The sequence below is a fragment of the Python bivittatus genome, unplaced genomic scaffold (genome assembly GCF_059951505.1).
Source record: "Python bivittatus isolate LINGU-HERP-01145 unplaced genomic scaffold, Pbiv_v1 ctg000390_np1212, whole genome shotgun sequence".
Taxonomy (NCBI): Eukaryota; Metazoa; Chordata; class Lepidosauria; order Squamata; family Pythonidae; genus Python; species Python bivittatus.
In genome coordinates this window covers 3,810,722-3,825,161 of record NW_028277070.1, presented here as the reverse complement: position 1 = coordinate 3,825,161, position 14,440 = coordinate 3,810,722, and the positions used below count along the sequence as shown (strand labels likewise).

The following is a 14,440-nucleotide window of genomic DNA, read 5'->3' as shown; positions in this document are numbered from 1 at the left end:
CACCCATGGGTTCAGGAGGCAGGCTGTTCCGCTGCTTCGTAGCTCTCGCCGTCCCGAAATTCCGCCTTGGTTCAAGTTTGGGCTTTTCACTGCAAAGCTCCCACCCGCTGATTTTGCCCCCCCACCCCCGTCGACATATGGAGAATAAATCCACCCCCTCTTCCCTTGACATCCCTTCACATATCGGAAGTTGCTCTCGTGTCTCTCCTGCGCCTCCTCCTGCAAACATACCCAGTTCTTCGAACGGCTCTTCGTAGGACTTGGCCTCCAAGCCCGACCATCTCTGTTGCTCTTCTCTGCACTCTTCCCAGTTCCTCAGCATCCTTTTTGGATTGTGGCATTTAGTGTATTTTGCATTTGCGTTTAATGCCTCCTTTGAACCTAGTCAAGCTGGTATGAACCCTGTTGGATAGTGGGAGGCATGTGGGGGGGCATCCTGTGGCATCTCCAGAAACATTGCGGTAGGTGCAGTCAAGGTCAGTGTTTTTCAACCTTGGCAACTTTAAGGTGGGTGGACTTCAGCTTATGCTGGCTGGGGAATTCTGGGAGTTGAAGTCCACCCATCTTCAAGTCAGCAAGGTTGAAAAACACTAAATTAGATTTATTAACTAACTTGGTCTCAAGCTTCACTCAGCTGGCTGAGATCAAGGAATCAGGGGAGGGAGTATTTAATGCTGGTTTGGGGTAAATACAAAATCTTGGAAATTGCAGGAGGAATTTCCCACTCTAATTCTCTGTTCTCAGAGAGTTGAGGTGGTTAAAAGCTGGCAACAACCTCTCCTTCTATCTTAATTGTTGAGGCTCCCCACCATCTCCCATCCTTGGCTTGCTAAATCATATTCCCTCCCCCAACCGGCTTATATAATAAATAGAATAAACCGGATTCACACAACACCTTGCACCATAAGGCCTGGTGTGCTGTACATCTCAGGGGCTGCTGAAACATCACAGAAGGTCCAACCCGAAGTCTGGCATAACAAAATGGGCAGACCCAGCCCCTGAATCACGGCTTCCAAATCTTTTGGGGGGAAGAAGTGGAGGGTTTGGGCTGAAAAATTGCCCGGCTGACTGACAGGGGAGAGGCGCAACACCCGAGCAATAAAACGCCCACCGCTTTTGTTTTCCACCAGAAACGTTTGCTCATAAACCGCAAGCGTGGCCTTGAGGAAGAGCCTCGATGCGGAGGCCCTCAGAAACCCACGGCTGGCCCGCCGCCATCCAGAGCCCTCGGCACCCTGGCAAGGCGCTCCCCGCCGTCGCCCCCCGGAGGACCTCCAGCCCGCGCCGGGCAAGGCTGACGGGGATCGAAAGCCGGCCCGGCCCCGGACGCCTCGCCAAGGGGGCGCCCGCCGCGCCGGGGCTCCTCCTGCGCGCAACTTGCGCAAGCCGCTGGGGCCGCTCTGCGCTCGGCCGCCAGGAGGGGGCGCGGCCGAGGCGGCTCCCTGGTCCAGCTCCCGCAGCATCCGCGGCCGATGCGCCTTGGAGAGCCCGAGCCGCCACCCGCTTCTCTGGGCTGAGCTGCGCGCCGCCGTGCTCGGTGGGGCGGTGGGCAGGGCGCATGGCGAGCCGAGTCCGGCCCCGGCCCCGGCCTCGGCCGGGCCCCCTTGGCTGGGCAGCGCGCGCTCCGGACGCCGAGCCCGCGGCGGGCGGGCGGGCAGAAGGGCCGCTGGAGTCCCCGCGTGCCGGGGCTGCAGCTGCCGAGCCGAGCCCGGCCTAGCGGCCAGCAGCCGCCCGGGCGGTTGGAGGAAGGGCGCGGCGCGGGCGGCGCCGGAGCATCGCGCAGGTAAGGGTCACCTTGAGCGGCGCGGCTGCTTGGCGCGGGGCGCGGGGAGACCTTGGCCGGCGGTGAGCAGCCGCTCGCCAGGCTTCCCCGAGCGCGGAGAGCCGGACTCGCGGGGCTCCCGACCGGGCTGGCGCAGGCTGCGGTGCGAAGCCCCCGCTGGGCGCGGCGGGAGGGGCCGTGCCCGGGCCAGCGAGCACCCCGCGTGCGGAAGGCTAGCGTGCAAAGGAGAAGAGCCCGTTTCGCCCTCTCCTCCGCCTCCCGCCCCACCCTCCGCTTATCTCCTCTTGAGTAGTTTTAAAGCAATTAGCTGCAAAAGGTAAACGGAACCTGCTCTGCAATTTATCGGAAAGTCAACCGTCTTAAAATGAGAAGAGGCCCAACTGAAGAGGCCTGAGTCGCGGTCACGAAAAGGGGGTTCCTCCGTATGGGGAAAGGAAGGAGTTGGGCACCAAACAAATCTTTGTGAGCTGGGATGGTGGAGCTTTGCGGGGGGGGGGGGGGATATTCTGAGAATCCGGGTCACAAGTCATGGCGGAGTTAACAGTTACAATGCGCCTGGGGATGCTCAGAAACTGACGGAGGCTTGTGAATTCCCATTCTGGGCTACCCAGTGGTGCAGGCATCTTCAGAGACCAGTTCTTCTCAGCAGCTTGAGTAAAAAATGGGGAGGTGATCATGAACTTTTATTTATTTTCATTACAAAATGTATCCTGCCCTTTGGGGGCTAAGCCGCTGCTTAGGGGAGTTAATGGCACAGCCACTGAGATCGTAAAATCCAGTAACTCTTCCAAAAGTGGGTCAAAGGGAGGGGAACTGAATAGAGTAAACAGGTAAATGCGTAAGTCAGATACGGCATAAAATAAAATGTACATTTCCTGTTGTGTTTTTTTAATCATCAAACATTTTTCTGAAGAAAATTGCACCCATCTAGCTTTCCAGGGGGGAGAGAGCTCCACAGTGTAAGAAAAACCCTAATTTAAGCATGAAAGGATGCTATGATTCAACCATATGGTTTGGGGAAAGAGATTGTTGGCTTCTCACATTCCAGCGTTATTCAGGATGACAGCTCCCAAACTTGCCTCTCTGGGTTCAATAGAATACCCTGGAATCCATTTCCTGTAGGGGGCACCAAAAATCCCCCCCCCCCCCAAAGTTGGCAGCTTGATTTCGGAGCAAAGAGATGCTGAAGTTCACGAGGTCCTCTTGGTCCCCTTTAAATCAAGAGTGGGTAGCAGGCAGCAGAAGGCCCACAAGCCGCTGTTGCGACCAGCTCAGGAACAGTCCTCAGACCTGTGGCCAATAAATTGTAGCAGCAAAACTCAGAGGAACAGATGGAATTTCCCAGTGTTTTTCAGCAGAACACATCAAAGGAGGAGGAGGAGATGGAGAAGAAAGAGGAAAGGGAGAACTAATACTATTAGTAGGACTCTTATGCTTTGTTTTAAATATACATTCAAATAAACAAATCACCATACTCTTCCCCAAGCCAAATACTTAGAAATCCTGACTGTGCTTCAAGCTTTGCTCTCCAAAAATATCTGGTTTTTGGCCGCCAGTTAGTTACACGTGTTACCCGATTTTCCCCCTCCCCTCTAAATCTTAGCCCCACATTGGCTCCCTCTTTGTGCCTGATTAATACGGTGCTCAAGCCAGGAAGTGAAAAACATTGATTGCAGGCAATAGGTCCCTCTTCAGACAGTACTGATGCCCTTCTGTGCTAGGAGTTGGGTATGTCTGGCTGGGAGAAGGACCCCCCTTTGAAGGAAGCCAGGATGCCTTCTCTGGCCCTTCCATGGCCCCCAGTAGCCGCACGGAATAAAAATGATAGTAGAAGGAGCCAAGGATGCCCATCCCAAACTAAGATGGTGCAGAGAATCCCTTCAGTTCCTCCTGCTCAAATTGCAGATGACAGAGGTGCAAGGTGGGGTCTGCAGAAGATAAAGTGATAAAGAGTTGTGGGGATTTCCTGGGCCCGCCCTTTTGTTAAGCAAAGCTGTTTGCATAAGCTGGCTAGTGACTCCCTTCCTTGCAGCTATTCTGTTCATGAAAAGAAGTCTGGATCTCCTCTTTGTTTGTCTGTTGTCTCCATTTTTTCCGTGATGGGATTACTGTATCTGGATTTGCAGCAGAAACCTCCCTTGCAGGGGGAAGGGAAACCCTCCCCCTCCCCCTCCCCTGAGTCTGAGTTCTGGCTCTTCCTCCGCTCAGACAGGCCCCCCCCTTTTCCATCCCGCTCAGAGCTGAAGGCCCTTGCGGGGACTGCAGGAGGGGCAGCTGGTGCTGAGTCAGACCCCTCCCTCTGGGCTGGACGTGGCCCAGTCAGGAGGATCCTCAAGCTTATGGGGGCCTCCACCAAGTGGGACTTGCAGCACAGCCCCACAGAGGCTGGCTTTCCAGGAGCAGAGCCAAACCCCTCCAGCAGGGTCTCCCCGCCGGAAGAGCCAGTGGCTTTGCTTGAATTGCTGGAGCCAGAATCGGAGCAAGGAGGAAACCCATCCAGGGAACAGCAGCAAAGCAGGTACCCAGGGGTCTTCCTTTCCCACTGCTCTGTAAGGTCTCTCCTTCCCTCCATCCCTCCCTCCCTCCCTCTCTCCTTTCTTTTTCTTTTTCCTAACCTCCTCTTTCTCTCTCTCTCTCCTTTCTTCCTCCCTCCTTCCCTCCTCTAACCTCCTCTAACTTTACTTTCCCTTCTTTTTCTTTTTCCTAACTTCCCCTTTAACTTTCCTTTCTTTCTTCTTTCTCCCTCCCCAACCCAGAAATATGCGCTCGGTTTGATTCTCCCTTCCCAAGAGAAGGGCTGGTACAAAAGGCGCTTCCTCTCAGCGCTGTGGTCTGCATGGGTCTTTCTTCCCTCTTCTCTAGCTGGGCATGCCGTAAAGCGGATTGCTTGATAAAACTTTGCCCCACTTCCCCAGGCTCTCTAAATTACAGTTTTATCTGTAATTTAACTGACACAAATCTGCTACTCCATCATTCCTCTCTCCTGCTGAAGCCAGGATGTGCCAAATTCTCAGAGACTACTAATTTGATTGCTTGATATGTGAACTTCAAATTTTCTTTGGGCTGTGTTCTCCATAAATGGCCACCTGCTTCTTATTTTTTGCCTTTAGACCATTCATCTCAAGTTTTATTTAGAGATTTTATACACAACTCAAACACTAACTGTGGGCGGCGTGCAATAGATCAAAAAGCAAGACAAGATTTTAAAATGTCATTAAAAATCTAGAACATTAATGGGCAGCCAGGAAATCTTATTCCTCTTCCTCTGTAGATCAGGATAGGGCCAACAGGGTCTTCAGAATTAATTAATTCTGTTGAATAGTTATGAACTCCAGTTTCATTTTGGAGCTTCCAGAATGTGTGAACATGTTTAATTAACCCACAATCAATAGCACGGATGACGAGAGACTCAGCTGAGCCTTGGCTCAAAGGCAGCCTCCTCCAGTTTGATATTAAAAGTTTCTGGGCGGGTCTGTTGGGTGGCTTCTGCTTGCAACAAGCTAAGTGCAGATGGTGAGACCCTCTCTCTCTGCCCGCTGGGTTTCTACGGTGATGGGGTGTTTGGAAACATCTTCTCTCAGATTTTCCTCTGCTGTTACAGTCTGCATTTTTTATTTCCGCAGCCACGAGCCCTCAATGAGTCGGCCTGGCCAGACCCAAGCTCCACATGGCATAGACGTAGGACTGGCGTCAGTGTTTACGGTGCCCTTCCTGCTTCGCTCCTTGGTTACCCCAAAGGTGGAGCTTTCTTCCAGCCACTCGGCAGTCAAAACTTTGTGTCGGCTTCCTCTCTGCTTGGAATCCGCACGTGGCTGAGCCCAAGCCGGCAGTAGGAGGGGAGTGGGCGCTGAGCGTGCCAGGGAGGCTGGAAGGTGACCTCGCTGCCAGCATCTGGGGAGAAGACGGGGGCCGGGTCGTTTTGGAAGGGCGTTGCCGGAGCTGAATGAAAAGGTCCGCAGCAATCCTTGAAATTCGAGGAACCTGTTTTTGCCCAAGTCCCCAAACACCCCAGGATTCCTTCTCTGCAAGTTCTAGGCAGCCTCGGAGAAACCCACAAAGCAAGGAGAGGAAATCTGATTCCGGTGAGTCACCGGGAGGGACGGACAGCGAGAAGGCGACCGGAGAGATTGCTCAGAAGCACCGAGGGATCTGTGGCGGAGCAGCTCCACGGGAGGAGCAGTTGATCTGCCCCACTTGGCTAGGAAAGGGCGCCTGAGGCCAGTTGGGTCCCTTTGGCGGGGTCTCCGGGCTCAGCGCTGGTCGCCAAGGAGCTCGATCCCGCCTGTGCCAGGTCGCCCTCCCCAATGTGCCTGCCAGCGGGGAAGAAGCATGACGCCGTGATGGACTCCGCCACCGGAGCATGGCTGCTCTCGCCCTGGAAGCAGGATCACCCTGCGCAGCGCTGGGGGCTGAGGCTGCTTTCCCGGTGGCACCACACCCTGCCCCTTGTGGCCACCGTCCTGACGTGGCTGGCCACCGGCTCCACCATGTCCAGCCTGAACAAGTGGATTTTTGCCACCCACAACTTCCGCTACCCGGTGCTGCTGTCCTCCTTGCACATGCTGACGGCCGTGGTGGTGGGCAAACCCCTCGCCAGGCTGCAGGCCAGGGGGTCCGGGCATCCTGCCCTCCAGCCCAAAGCCAGGCTCCGGGTTTTCCTGCTGAGCCTGACCTTCTGCACCAGTGTGGCTTTCGGGAACCTGGGACTCAACCATGTCCAGCTGGACTTTGCTCAGATGGTGTACACCACCACCCCGCTCTTCACCCTGACGCTGTCTGAACTGTTGCTGGGGAAGCGCCACCACCCCCTCCAATACGCGGCCATGGGGCCCATTTGCTTGGGGGCCTCCCTGAGCTTCGTCGGGGAGGTGCACTTCGACCAAGCCGGCTGCTGCTTCCTCTTCGCCGCCACCTTCTTGCGGGGCCTGAAGTCCATCCAACAAAGTAAGTTTGCTCCGAGGCCGCCATGGATCCTGGCGTGTGGAACCTTCTGATGTGTATTTGCAAAGCTTCTCTTCTGCTAGGCCAGTGTTTCTCAACCTTGGCCACTTTAAGATGGGTGGACTTCAACTCCCAGAATTCCCCAGCCAGCAAGGCTGCCTGGGGAATTCTGAGAGTTGAAGTCCACACCTCTTAAAGTTGCTATGGTTGAGAAACATTGATCTATCCTGTCCTGTCCTGTCTTTATCATCTATTATCTGTCTGTCTGTCTGTCCGTCTGTCCGTCCGTCCATCCATCCATCCTATTCATATCATTCACATATTTCAACACTGGCTGATCTTTGATCAAAATACGTTGAAATGCCTGGGGAATTCTGGGAGTTGAAGTCCGCCCATCTTAAAGTGGCCAAGGTTGAGAAGCCCTGTGCTAATCCTTCGAAAGCTCCAGCTGCTTTATACCACTCCTGTTTCCCCCCCCAGACTAGCACAACCACCCTGTGAGGTAGGATGGGTGCTAAAAGAAAGCACCAGCCCAAATTCTCCCAGGCGGATTCCGCAGCCGACAGTAGAGTGGAACCCGGCTCTCCCCAGCCCTAGCTTTCATCTTAACCACCATACTGCATGCCTTCTCTAGCTTCCGAGGAAGTTTTGCTTCCTGCCCCCTGCAAGGTTGTAGTCCTTAGGACTACAGGGGAACGCCTGGGAGCATCAGCCTTTCGAGGTAGGCGCGTTCGAGAAACAGACATGGAACAGATTCCAGGAACGGCACTTTCTTGTAGGATATAGCAAGAGAACCCTGAAAGCCTCTTCGCGGCCCCTTTTTGAGGACCGCACGGTCAAGGCGAGGCTGTTCGGAGTCTCCACGTCCTCTGAGCAGATCTCTCCACCTTCTTCTCACCACCAGCTCTGAATTCCTCTGCGGGAAGCGCACGGGTGGAAGGTGTCTTGGGAAGATCCTTAGATGTGGGGCGGGGGGGTTAGTGCCCGCCTGGTTGATCAACATAGGTGCCTTGTATCCGCTTGAGGTCTCTGCCCTTCTCTGGGGTTGCGTGCAGCTGTTCAGGGAGCAGAGTTCCAGCTGTGCTGACTCTTACCAGTCTTGGGGTGGTTTGTTCCATCTGCCTGCTGAATTTTAAAAGGAGGACTGGAAAAAATGGGGAAGGCGGATTTTTGGTGAGATGGGCTGATTTGTCTTGGAAATGGTGCCCTGTGTCCACTTGAAGGTGTGCTCGTATGTGTGGATAACATTGACCAAACCAACCAATGGCTCTTTTTCACCTCAAGGGCAGGGAATGATGCCCCTTCTTTGAGGAGGTGCCAACAGGGGCATCATGCGTGTGCCCGCCCATTCCAAAGCACCTTCCCCTGAGTTGCTAGCTTTCTGTGTGCAGGGAAATTCTTTTCCTGGGGAAGGATTCCTTGCCATGAGGACCTCCCCCCTGCAAATTCCCTTCTCTGGTCAGAAATGATAGAACCCAGCCAGGGTTTTATCGAGGATGCAGCAAACCATGAACCTGGGTGATGGTGGACACGGGGTGAAGCCATATCCTGGCTCAGAATGTCTGGTCAAGGAGGGAGCTGCACACAGAGAGCAGACAAGCAAGCGGGGGGTGGGGTCCTGGCTTGTTTCTCCTCCTTGGCAGATACGCTAAGCTTTGGTTTTCGCCATCTTGCCTTCCCCTCCCCGCCCCCCTGGTCTCCTCCAGTTCTCAGGAGGGAACCCCAGTTGGCTTCTGGACAGGAGTGTCCAGAACCCAAGAGGGATCCGCAGGCTGTGGCCACCTGGATCTGCCTCTCCCTTCAGCTGCAAGACAAGCAAGTCCCCACCGTAGCAATCTTGGAGATCAGCTGGATGTGAAAGCGGAAAGCCATTGCCGATGTTTCTGGCCCCGGCTCTGCTCCAGCCCCCTTCTGAGAAATCTCGTTGAAACCCACCGGGAGAATCTTGCTTCCAGCTGCAGTGGGTTGCCCTGGCAGCTTTGCTGACCCCCTTCTCTGCCCCACAGGTACCCTCCTGCAGGACGAGCAGCTGGACTCCTTGACGCTCCTGTGCCTGACCTCGCTGCCCAGTTTCTGCCTCCTCTTCGTGGCTGCCTGGGGGATGGAGGTGGGCTCCGCCTGGGAGGGCCTGCTCACCTACGAGGCCGGCCTCTGGACCTGCGTGCTGCTCAGCTGCCTGGGCTCGGTCCTCTACAACCTGGCCAGCTTCTGCATCCTCTCGCTGACCTCCGCCCTCACCATCCACGTCCTCGGGAACTTCAACGTGGTGGGCAACCTTCTTCTCTCCCGTTGGCTTTTCGGAAGCCACCTGACTTTGCTGAGCTACGTGGGCATCGCCCTCACCCTCCTGGGCGTCATCATGTACCATCACTGTGAGCGCATTGCTGCTTGCTGGCGCTCGCGGGCGGGCCCGGCCAAAAAAGAGTAGGGGGTTTGTGTGCGCACCGAGAAGCGGCTGGGACAGCTACCTTTCCATCTGCGAGCACATTCCCTCTGTCTGCCGGACTACAGCAGGCCTTGGGGTCTCCTGGCGGTGGTCACGATTACCAAACAATCACCTGCATTTGCGCAACACGATTGTGTTGGGTAACCACTGCAGGTTGAATCTGCTCGGCAAGCAGAGCCATAGATTGTGGCTTGTAAACCTCAAAAGTGGGGTTGCACCGTCTCTCCAAACCACAGGACGGCTGAGCACCGTTGTGTAAGTCCCACCGAAAAGCCTTGAGAAGGAAGTTCTCTTCTCCAAACAAGTCCCGGCTCGTCCTGAATCATTTTGTATCCCGGGCGAAAACGACAATAAACAGTTTTTAGGGACACTGTTGCCTGCCGTGAGACAGCTTATGGGAATTCTCATTTTTTACAAAAATCCGAGATGCCAGAAAGTTTTAGCTTTGTTTACGTTTTCTAAGTTAGAGGGAGGAGGTTCCTGCTCTCCACTCTTCCAAAATCTGGTCTTTGGAAAGAGATTTAAGTTCTTTTTCATTAACAGGATGTCCTACAGGTTTACTGGACCTTAATCTACAGAATTTGGGGGATCTGTTTATGGTTTATTTATTTACTATATTTTTATAATGCCATATTTTCCAAGGATTCCAGGGGATTGAACTGGAGTCATCTCACACCTCTGAAGGGCGTAGCTTGGAAATGGCACAGGGTGCCAGGACTAAAATCTTACTTCGGAGAAGTGGGGGGGCTGCGATTTTGAAACGGATCATTACTTTGGCTTTGAGGGGCTGTTGTGATAACAGGGATATTTGGGCCCTTTTTGCTATGGGGAATTGGGTGGGGTGTAAAGGACAAAATAGAGTGTTACACCTCAGGCTTTTAATTCCGCTCCATTGCACCTTTTCCTGCCAAAATAAGTAGAAAAGTGCAGCTCGAAAACTAGCAGTTTTGCCGCTGAATTTTAACAGTATGATCTGGAGTCACTCTGCAGACCCAGAATGCCAGGGGTTGCCGGCCCCCGAGATACTCCCTAATAAATGCAGCATTGACTGTTCCTAGTAGATGAGCCCTAGCAGAACAGGACTTTGCTCGAAAGATAATTGTGGGGGGTAGGTGTGCCGCGTTGCACCTCTGGTCTCTGCAAGCCACGTTGTGGCCATGCCAGTTGCACCCTCTCCATAAGGTGACTTGAAGGTGTCATGGTGTTGCTGTCCCTGCAGGATGGGAGAGAGAATTCTGCTTTCTCCTAAGGTTTGTCCTAAAGCACAAGTTTGTGCAAAGCTCCTTCTGCGTAGCAATATGTCCAGTTAGGGGCAGAGTTGCCCATGGGCTGGGTGGAGGGAATGCCTTTCCACCACCGAGTGCCATCCAGTGGCGAGCAGGTGTAGTGCAGTGTGTCTGCTTCCTTTCACTGCTGCCCTCCGCTGGCCAGAGCTGGTAGTGCAGTCTGCATACACGTGCATGATATGATGGCAAGTGTTTGCTTTTTAACTGTGTGGTTGGGTGTGGGAATGTGAGGGAGAGTGTGTGGCTGTGCTTGTGAGTCTGCATCCCTGTACGTATGGAAAGAACTGGACTTCGCTGCTCTTAGGGAATAGAACCATCCGTACTGCGGACCTGGTTGGGTGCGTTCCTGGTCCCCAGTTCCTGAATGCCTTCAAGCCCCTTTGGGGGGCTTTGTGCTTTAGTATTCTCACAGGGTGAAATAACGGAGCAGCTTTTCCAACCTGGTGCCCTCCAGATTCACTGGACCAATTCCTCTGCTGGCCAGGGAACGATGGGAGCCGAAGTCCAGCACGGCTGCTGGACGTCAGGCTGGGGAAAAGTAACGTCGGGGGTCCTGCCCCTTTTGAAAAGAAAAGAAAAGCCTGGACTGGCAAGTGTCGATAAAGGAACGTTGGCACAGAATGCCCTCAGCCGCAGAGTGTACCCGAGCGTTCTTTTAAAAGCGTCCGTAGTCTGCCTCTTGGCGTTCAGGTCTGCCGTTTGAAAGGGAGCGATGTCACTTTTGCACAATGACATCACGACGCATCATCATGGCTTGTACCAGAAGCCTATGGTCGCATCAGGGTGTACCAGCAACTGTAAATTATTTCTTAGCCCCTCGGCAGAAGACTGTCTCACGTTGCCGGCTTTTCCTGCCTGGAGGCTGGATGTCTGCTACGGGAACTGGTGTTGTTTTATTGCCTGTGCCCAGGCTGGATGCGAAGAGTACATTAAGCTGTGGTTCGTTTAACTGTGATCTGAATAAGCCACCGGGCTGAGTTTGCACAGCATGCTAAGCCATAAGCCGCTGCTTATAAATCACAAGCCCAAAGGAACCACATTTGGGCTTAGCATCAGCATCGTCCTAGAATCAGAATCGTTTGGTGCCATAGACTGTTAGCTAAACCATGCCTTGGAGTGACCAGGCGAATATCTTTACCATTACAAAGCCAGTACGGCCATTCCACAGCATTAAGCAAGCATTAATCAGTTAGCCAACAATTCATCTTCTTCCCACGCAGTGCATAGTGACAGCCGGAGTCCCCTAAAGGTCTACCTGGCCCCCTTTTCAGTCCACCCTCCTGAGATGCAGTCCTTAAGGACGTTCCTTATGCCGAGGTCTCCTCGCAATGGAAAAGGAGCGATGGAAAATTCTTGGTGTGGGCTGGAAGATCTGGCCCTTTTTAATATCCATGCTTCTAGGCACGTGCAGCCCTAAAACTAGCATGGGGGGATATCAGCAATGCAGCTTGGATGGAAAGTCAGAACAATCCATTCTAGGTGGTGGATCTGAGATCAGCCTTTTCCAGTTTGGTCCTTAGCTGATGTGCTAGAACTACAAGTCCCAGAATTCCCTGGTGGTTTGGCTGACATCTTTTCCCCTCTAGTTGTGAAGTCCCTCTAGTTATGAAGTGAGACTGTACGACTGATTCCTTTTGCCAGGGCCGGGCCTCCTTAGAGCTGAATTTCATGTGGCTAGAGGCCATAGGAATGGTAGCGTATCATATAAGCATGTGGAGCTGATTTTTAAAAGGGTTAGCAGAAGCAGGTTCAGGGAGTCCTGGGCCCTTCTGCGGTTCCTCCTGGCTTCATTTAGGATTTTTATCTGGATTGCGGACCTGCAGATAACCACAGGTTGGCAGCAATGAGGTACAAAAAAGACTCCCACCTTTTTGCTGCCATCTAGGGGTACCCCAGTGTCCTGCAGGCCAGAAAAAGCTTGTCCCCAGTTGTCCATAAAGCACATAGTATTTAGTTCCAAAATGAAGAACGTGGCTGCATAAGCCATGTTTTCAGACTCTAGATAAAACAGATACTAAACTACAGTTGAGATATGTATTAAGAACCCTGACTTACTTTAGCCAGTATCAAAACTTGGATGCCGGGAGATGGGAGGGGAGGAGAACACGGGCCTGACTTGACAGCCCCTTTTTTAGGGAAGCTGCAGATGGTTATGCCCAACTCAACGCTCTTTATGCCGAGGCTTTCTGCACGAGGTGGCTGTAACAAAACGGGGACAGAGAACCAGATACGATTCCTTGGAGAAAAGACAGTGACAAAACCAGAGTGAAGTAATGGCGGTTTGGAGAGGGGGGTTGAAATAGCAGAGGGTCAGGCTTCGCCCCATGGTTTGGCGTGAGGCTTTTCCCTCCGGAGACCCAAGCTTCGTTCAGCTCGAGGCCGGGGCTGGCTGAAGACCCCCGGGTCCGGCTGGCTGGATTAGACTCTTAGTTGCAGGCGAGGAAGAGGCTTTCAGCCCAACGGCTGATTTCCCGTTGCAGTGCAAAGAAGTTGCAGCTTTCACGCGGGGCAGGGCTCGGACTCGGGGCTTGCTCTTCCTCCTTTCCAAGTGACCCGTGGGGAGGATTCACTTGGCGGCTCAGACCTGGTCGCGTGATGGATCTCTGTAGCCTGAGCCCCCCACCCGCCTGCCCCCTTCCCAGATTCAGCCCTGGTTGGGAAAATGCAGGCACGCGTGGCCCTAGAGGGAGTGGGCATTCATTTAATTAAAGCCTCCCCGAGTCAAGCTTGATCCCCAGGGACTTCATAGACTCCTCCATTGATCTTTTTTGGCCACAGTAGAGAAGTGGTTTGCTCCACCAGCCCCTGGCATTTCCTAGTGGCCTCCCATCCAAATACTAACCAGGGCTGATCCAGTTTAGCTTTAACAATAAAGGCGACAGAGAATCCAATTGATTCTTTAGAGCTGTGTTTCTCAACCTCGGGGACTTTAAGACGCGTGGACTTCAATTCCCAGAATTCCCCAGCCAGCCATGCTGGCTGGGGAATTCTAGGAGTTGAAGTCCACGCGTCTTAAAGTCTCCGAGGTTGAGAAACACTGCTTTAGAGAAAAGATGTTAGCAAAGAAGTCAGAATCTGCAGGTAGATTTGTGCTCCACAGTTCAAATGTGGTGCTTCTCCCTCATGTTTTCCTGAATTAACTGACACTTGGCTGATCTGAAAGACCTGGGAGGCCCCTGAACAATCTCTTCCCCGTGTTTCTCATTGCAACCCTTCCAGACCCCAGAAGTTTCACCATCCCTAGGCTGGCTCTTTTTCAGAATTGCACCTGTCCTGTTTAGGATGCGGTGATCCTTTCTCCCTTCCTCGATGCCCAGTCCTTGCAGCTGAACAGCCCAGGGCAGAGATTTATTTGGTGACCTTCCCTGGACCCCGTTGTTTATTGTCTTGTGGGTAGCAAGTAGGGCTGGAAGTCAGACTCAGAAAAGTTTAAATCATTTGCTGTCAACCGAGGCTGAAGCCCTTCCCGGCCCCTTGTGAACACCAGGCAGCTGGTTAGCATCTCTGGCTCCTGTTTGTCCTTGAAATAAAGCTCTATTTTTGTCTTATTGGGTGTGATGTCCCTGAATGACCTGGAGGAAAGGGGAGGGGTGGGAAGATGACGCATCTCCGGCCTCTGCAAAAGTCTGAAGGCGGGGAGCAGCTTGACAGCTGAGAGAAGCTGTTCCCAGAAAACGAAATGGCTTTCCGGGGAAGGATAATTATTAATGGCTGGGAGGGGTTGGTTTCTGCATGGCGCAGGCGAGCGCCTTGTTTTGCAATCCTTGCCAAGAGCTGCTGGTCGCTGTAGCAACTGCTGCCCAGCGTTTCCAGCAGCCTGGAAGCTTTTGGAAGCAAGCTGGGTAATTCTGCATGTGATCCAGCGCGTGGAAATGAAAAGCCCTTAAAGCAGATCTCTAACGAACAGGAGGGTTGCAAAACAAAAAGAAGAAACAGAAGTAAAAGCATCCTTGGGCAGTCAGTTCAAGGCTGAGCAATCCAGGC

At 53.3% G+C, this 14,440-nt stretch overlaps 1 protein-coding gene across 3 annotated transcripts; it reads left to right on the top strand.

The window, feature by feature from the left end:
• The first annotated feature begins 1,281 nt into the window (after nucleotides 1–1,281).
• SLC35E4 (solute carrier family 35 member E4) lies at nucleotides 1,282–14,423 on the top strand. 3 transcript variants are annotated; one of them, XM_088143866.1, is made up of 3 exons: nucleotides 1,282–1,783; nucleotides 5,407–6,727; nucleotides 8,731–14,423. In XM_088143866.1, exons 2-3 carry the CDS (start codon nucleotides 6,088–6,090, stop codon nucleotides 9,150–9,152), a joined length of 1,062 nt encoding a protein of 353 aa, XP_087999992.1. In that variant the 5' UTR covers nucleotides 1,282–1,783; nucleotides 5,407–6,087; the 3' UTR covers nucleotides 9,153–14,423. The 3 variants fall into 3 exon arrangements, with proteins under 3 accessions (XP_087999992.1, XP_007434188.1, XP_087999993.1); XM_007434126.4 differs by having other exon boundaries at nucleotides 1,282–4,301; XM_088143867.1 differs by lacking the exon at nucleotides 1,282–1,783 and having other exon boundaries at nucleotides 4,344–6,727.
• Nucleotides 14,424–14,440: the final 17 nt, after the last annotated feature.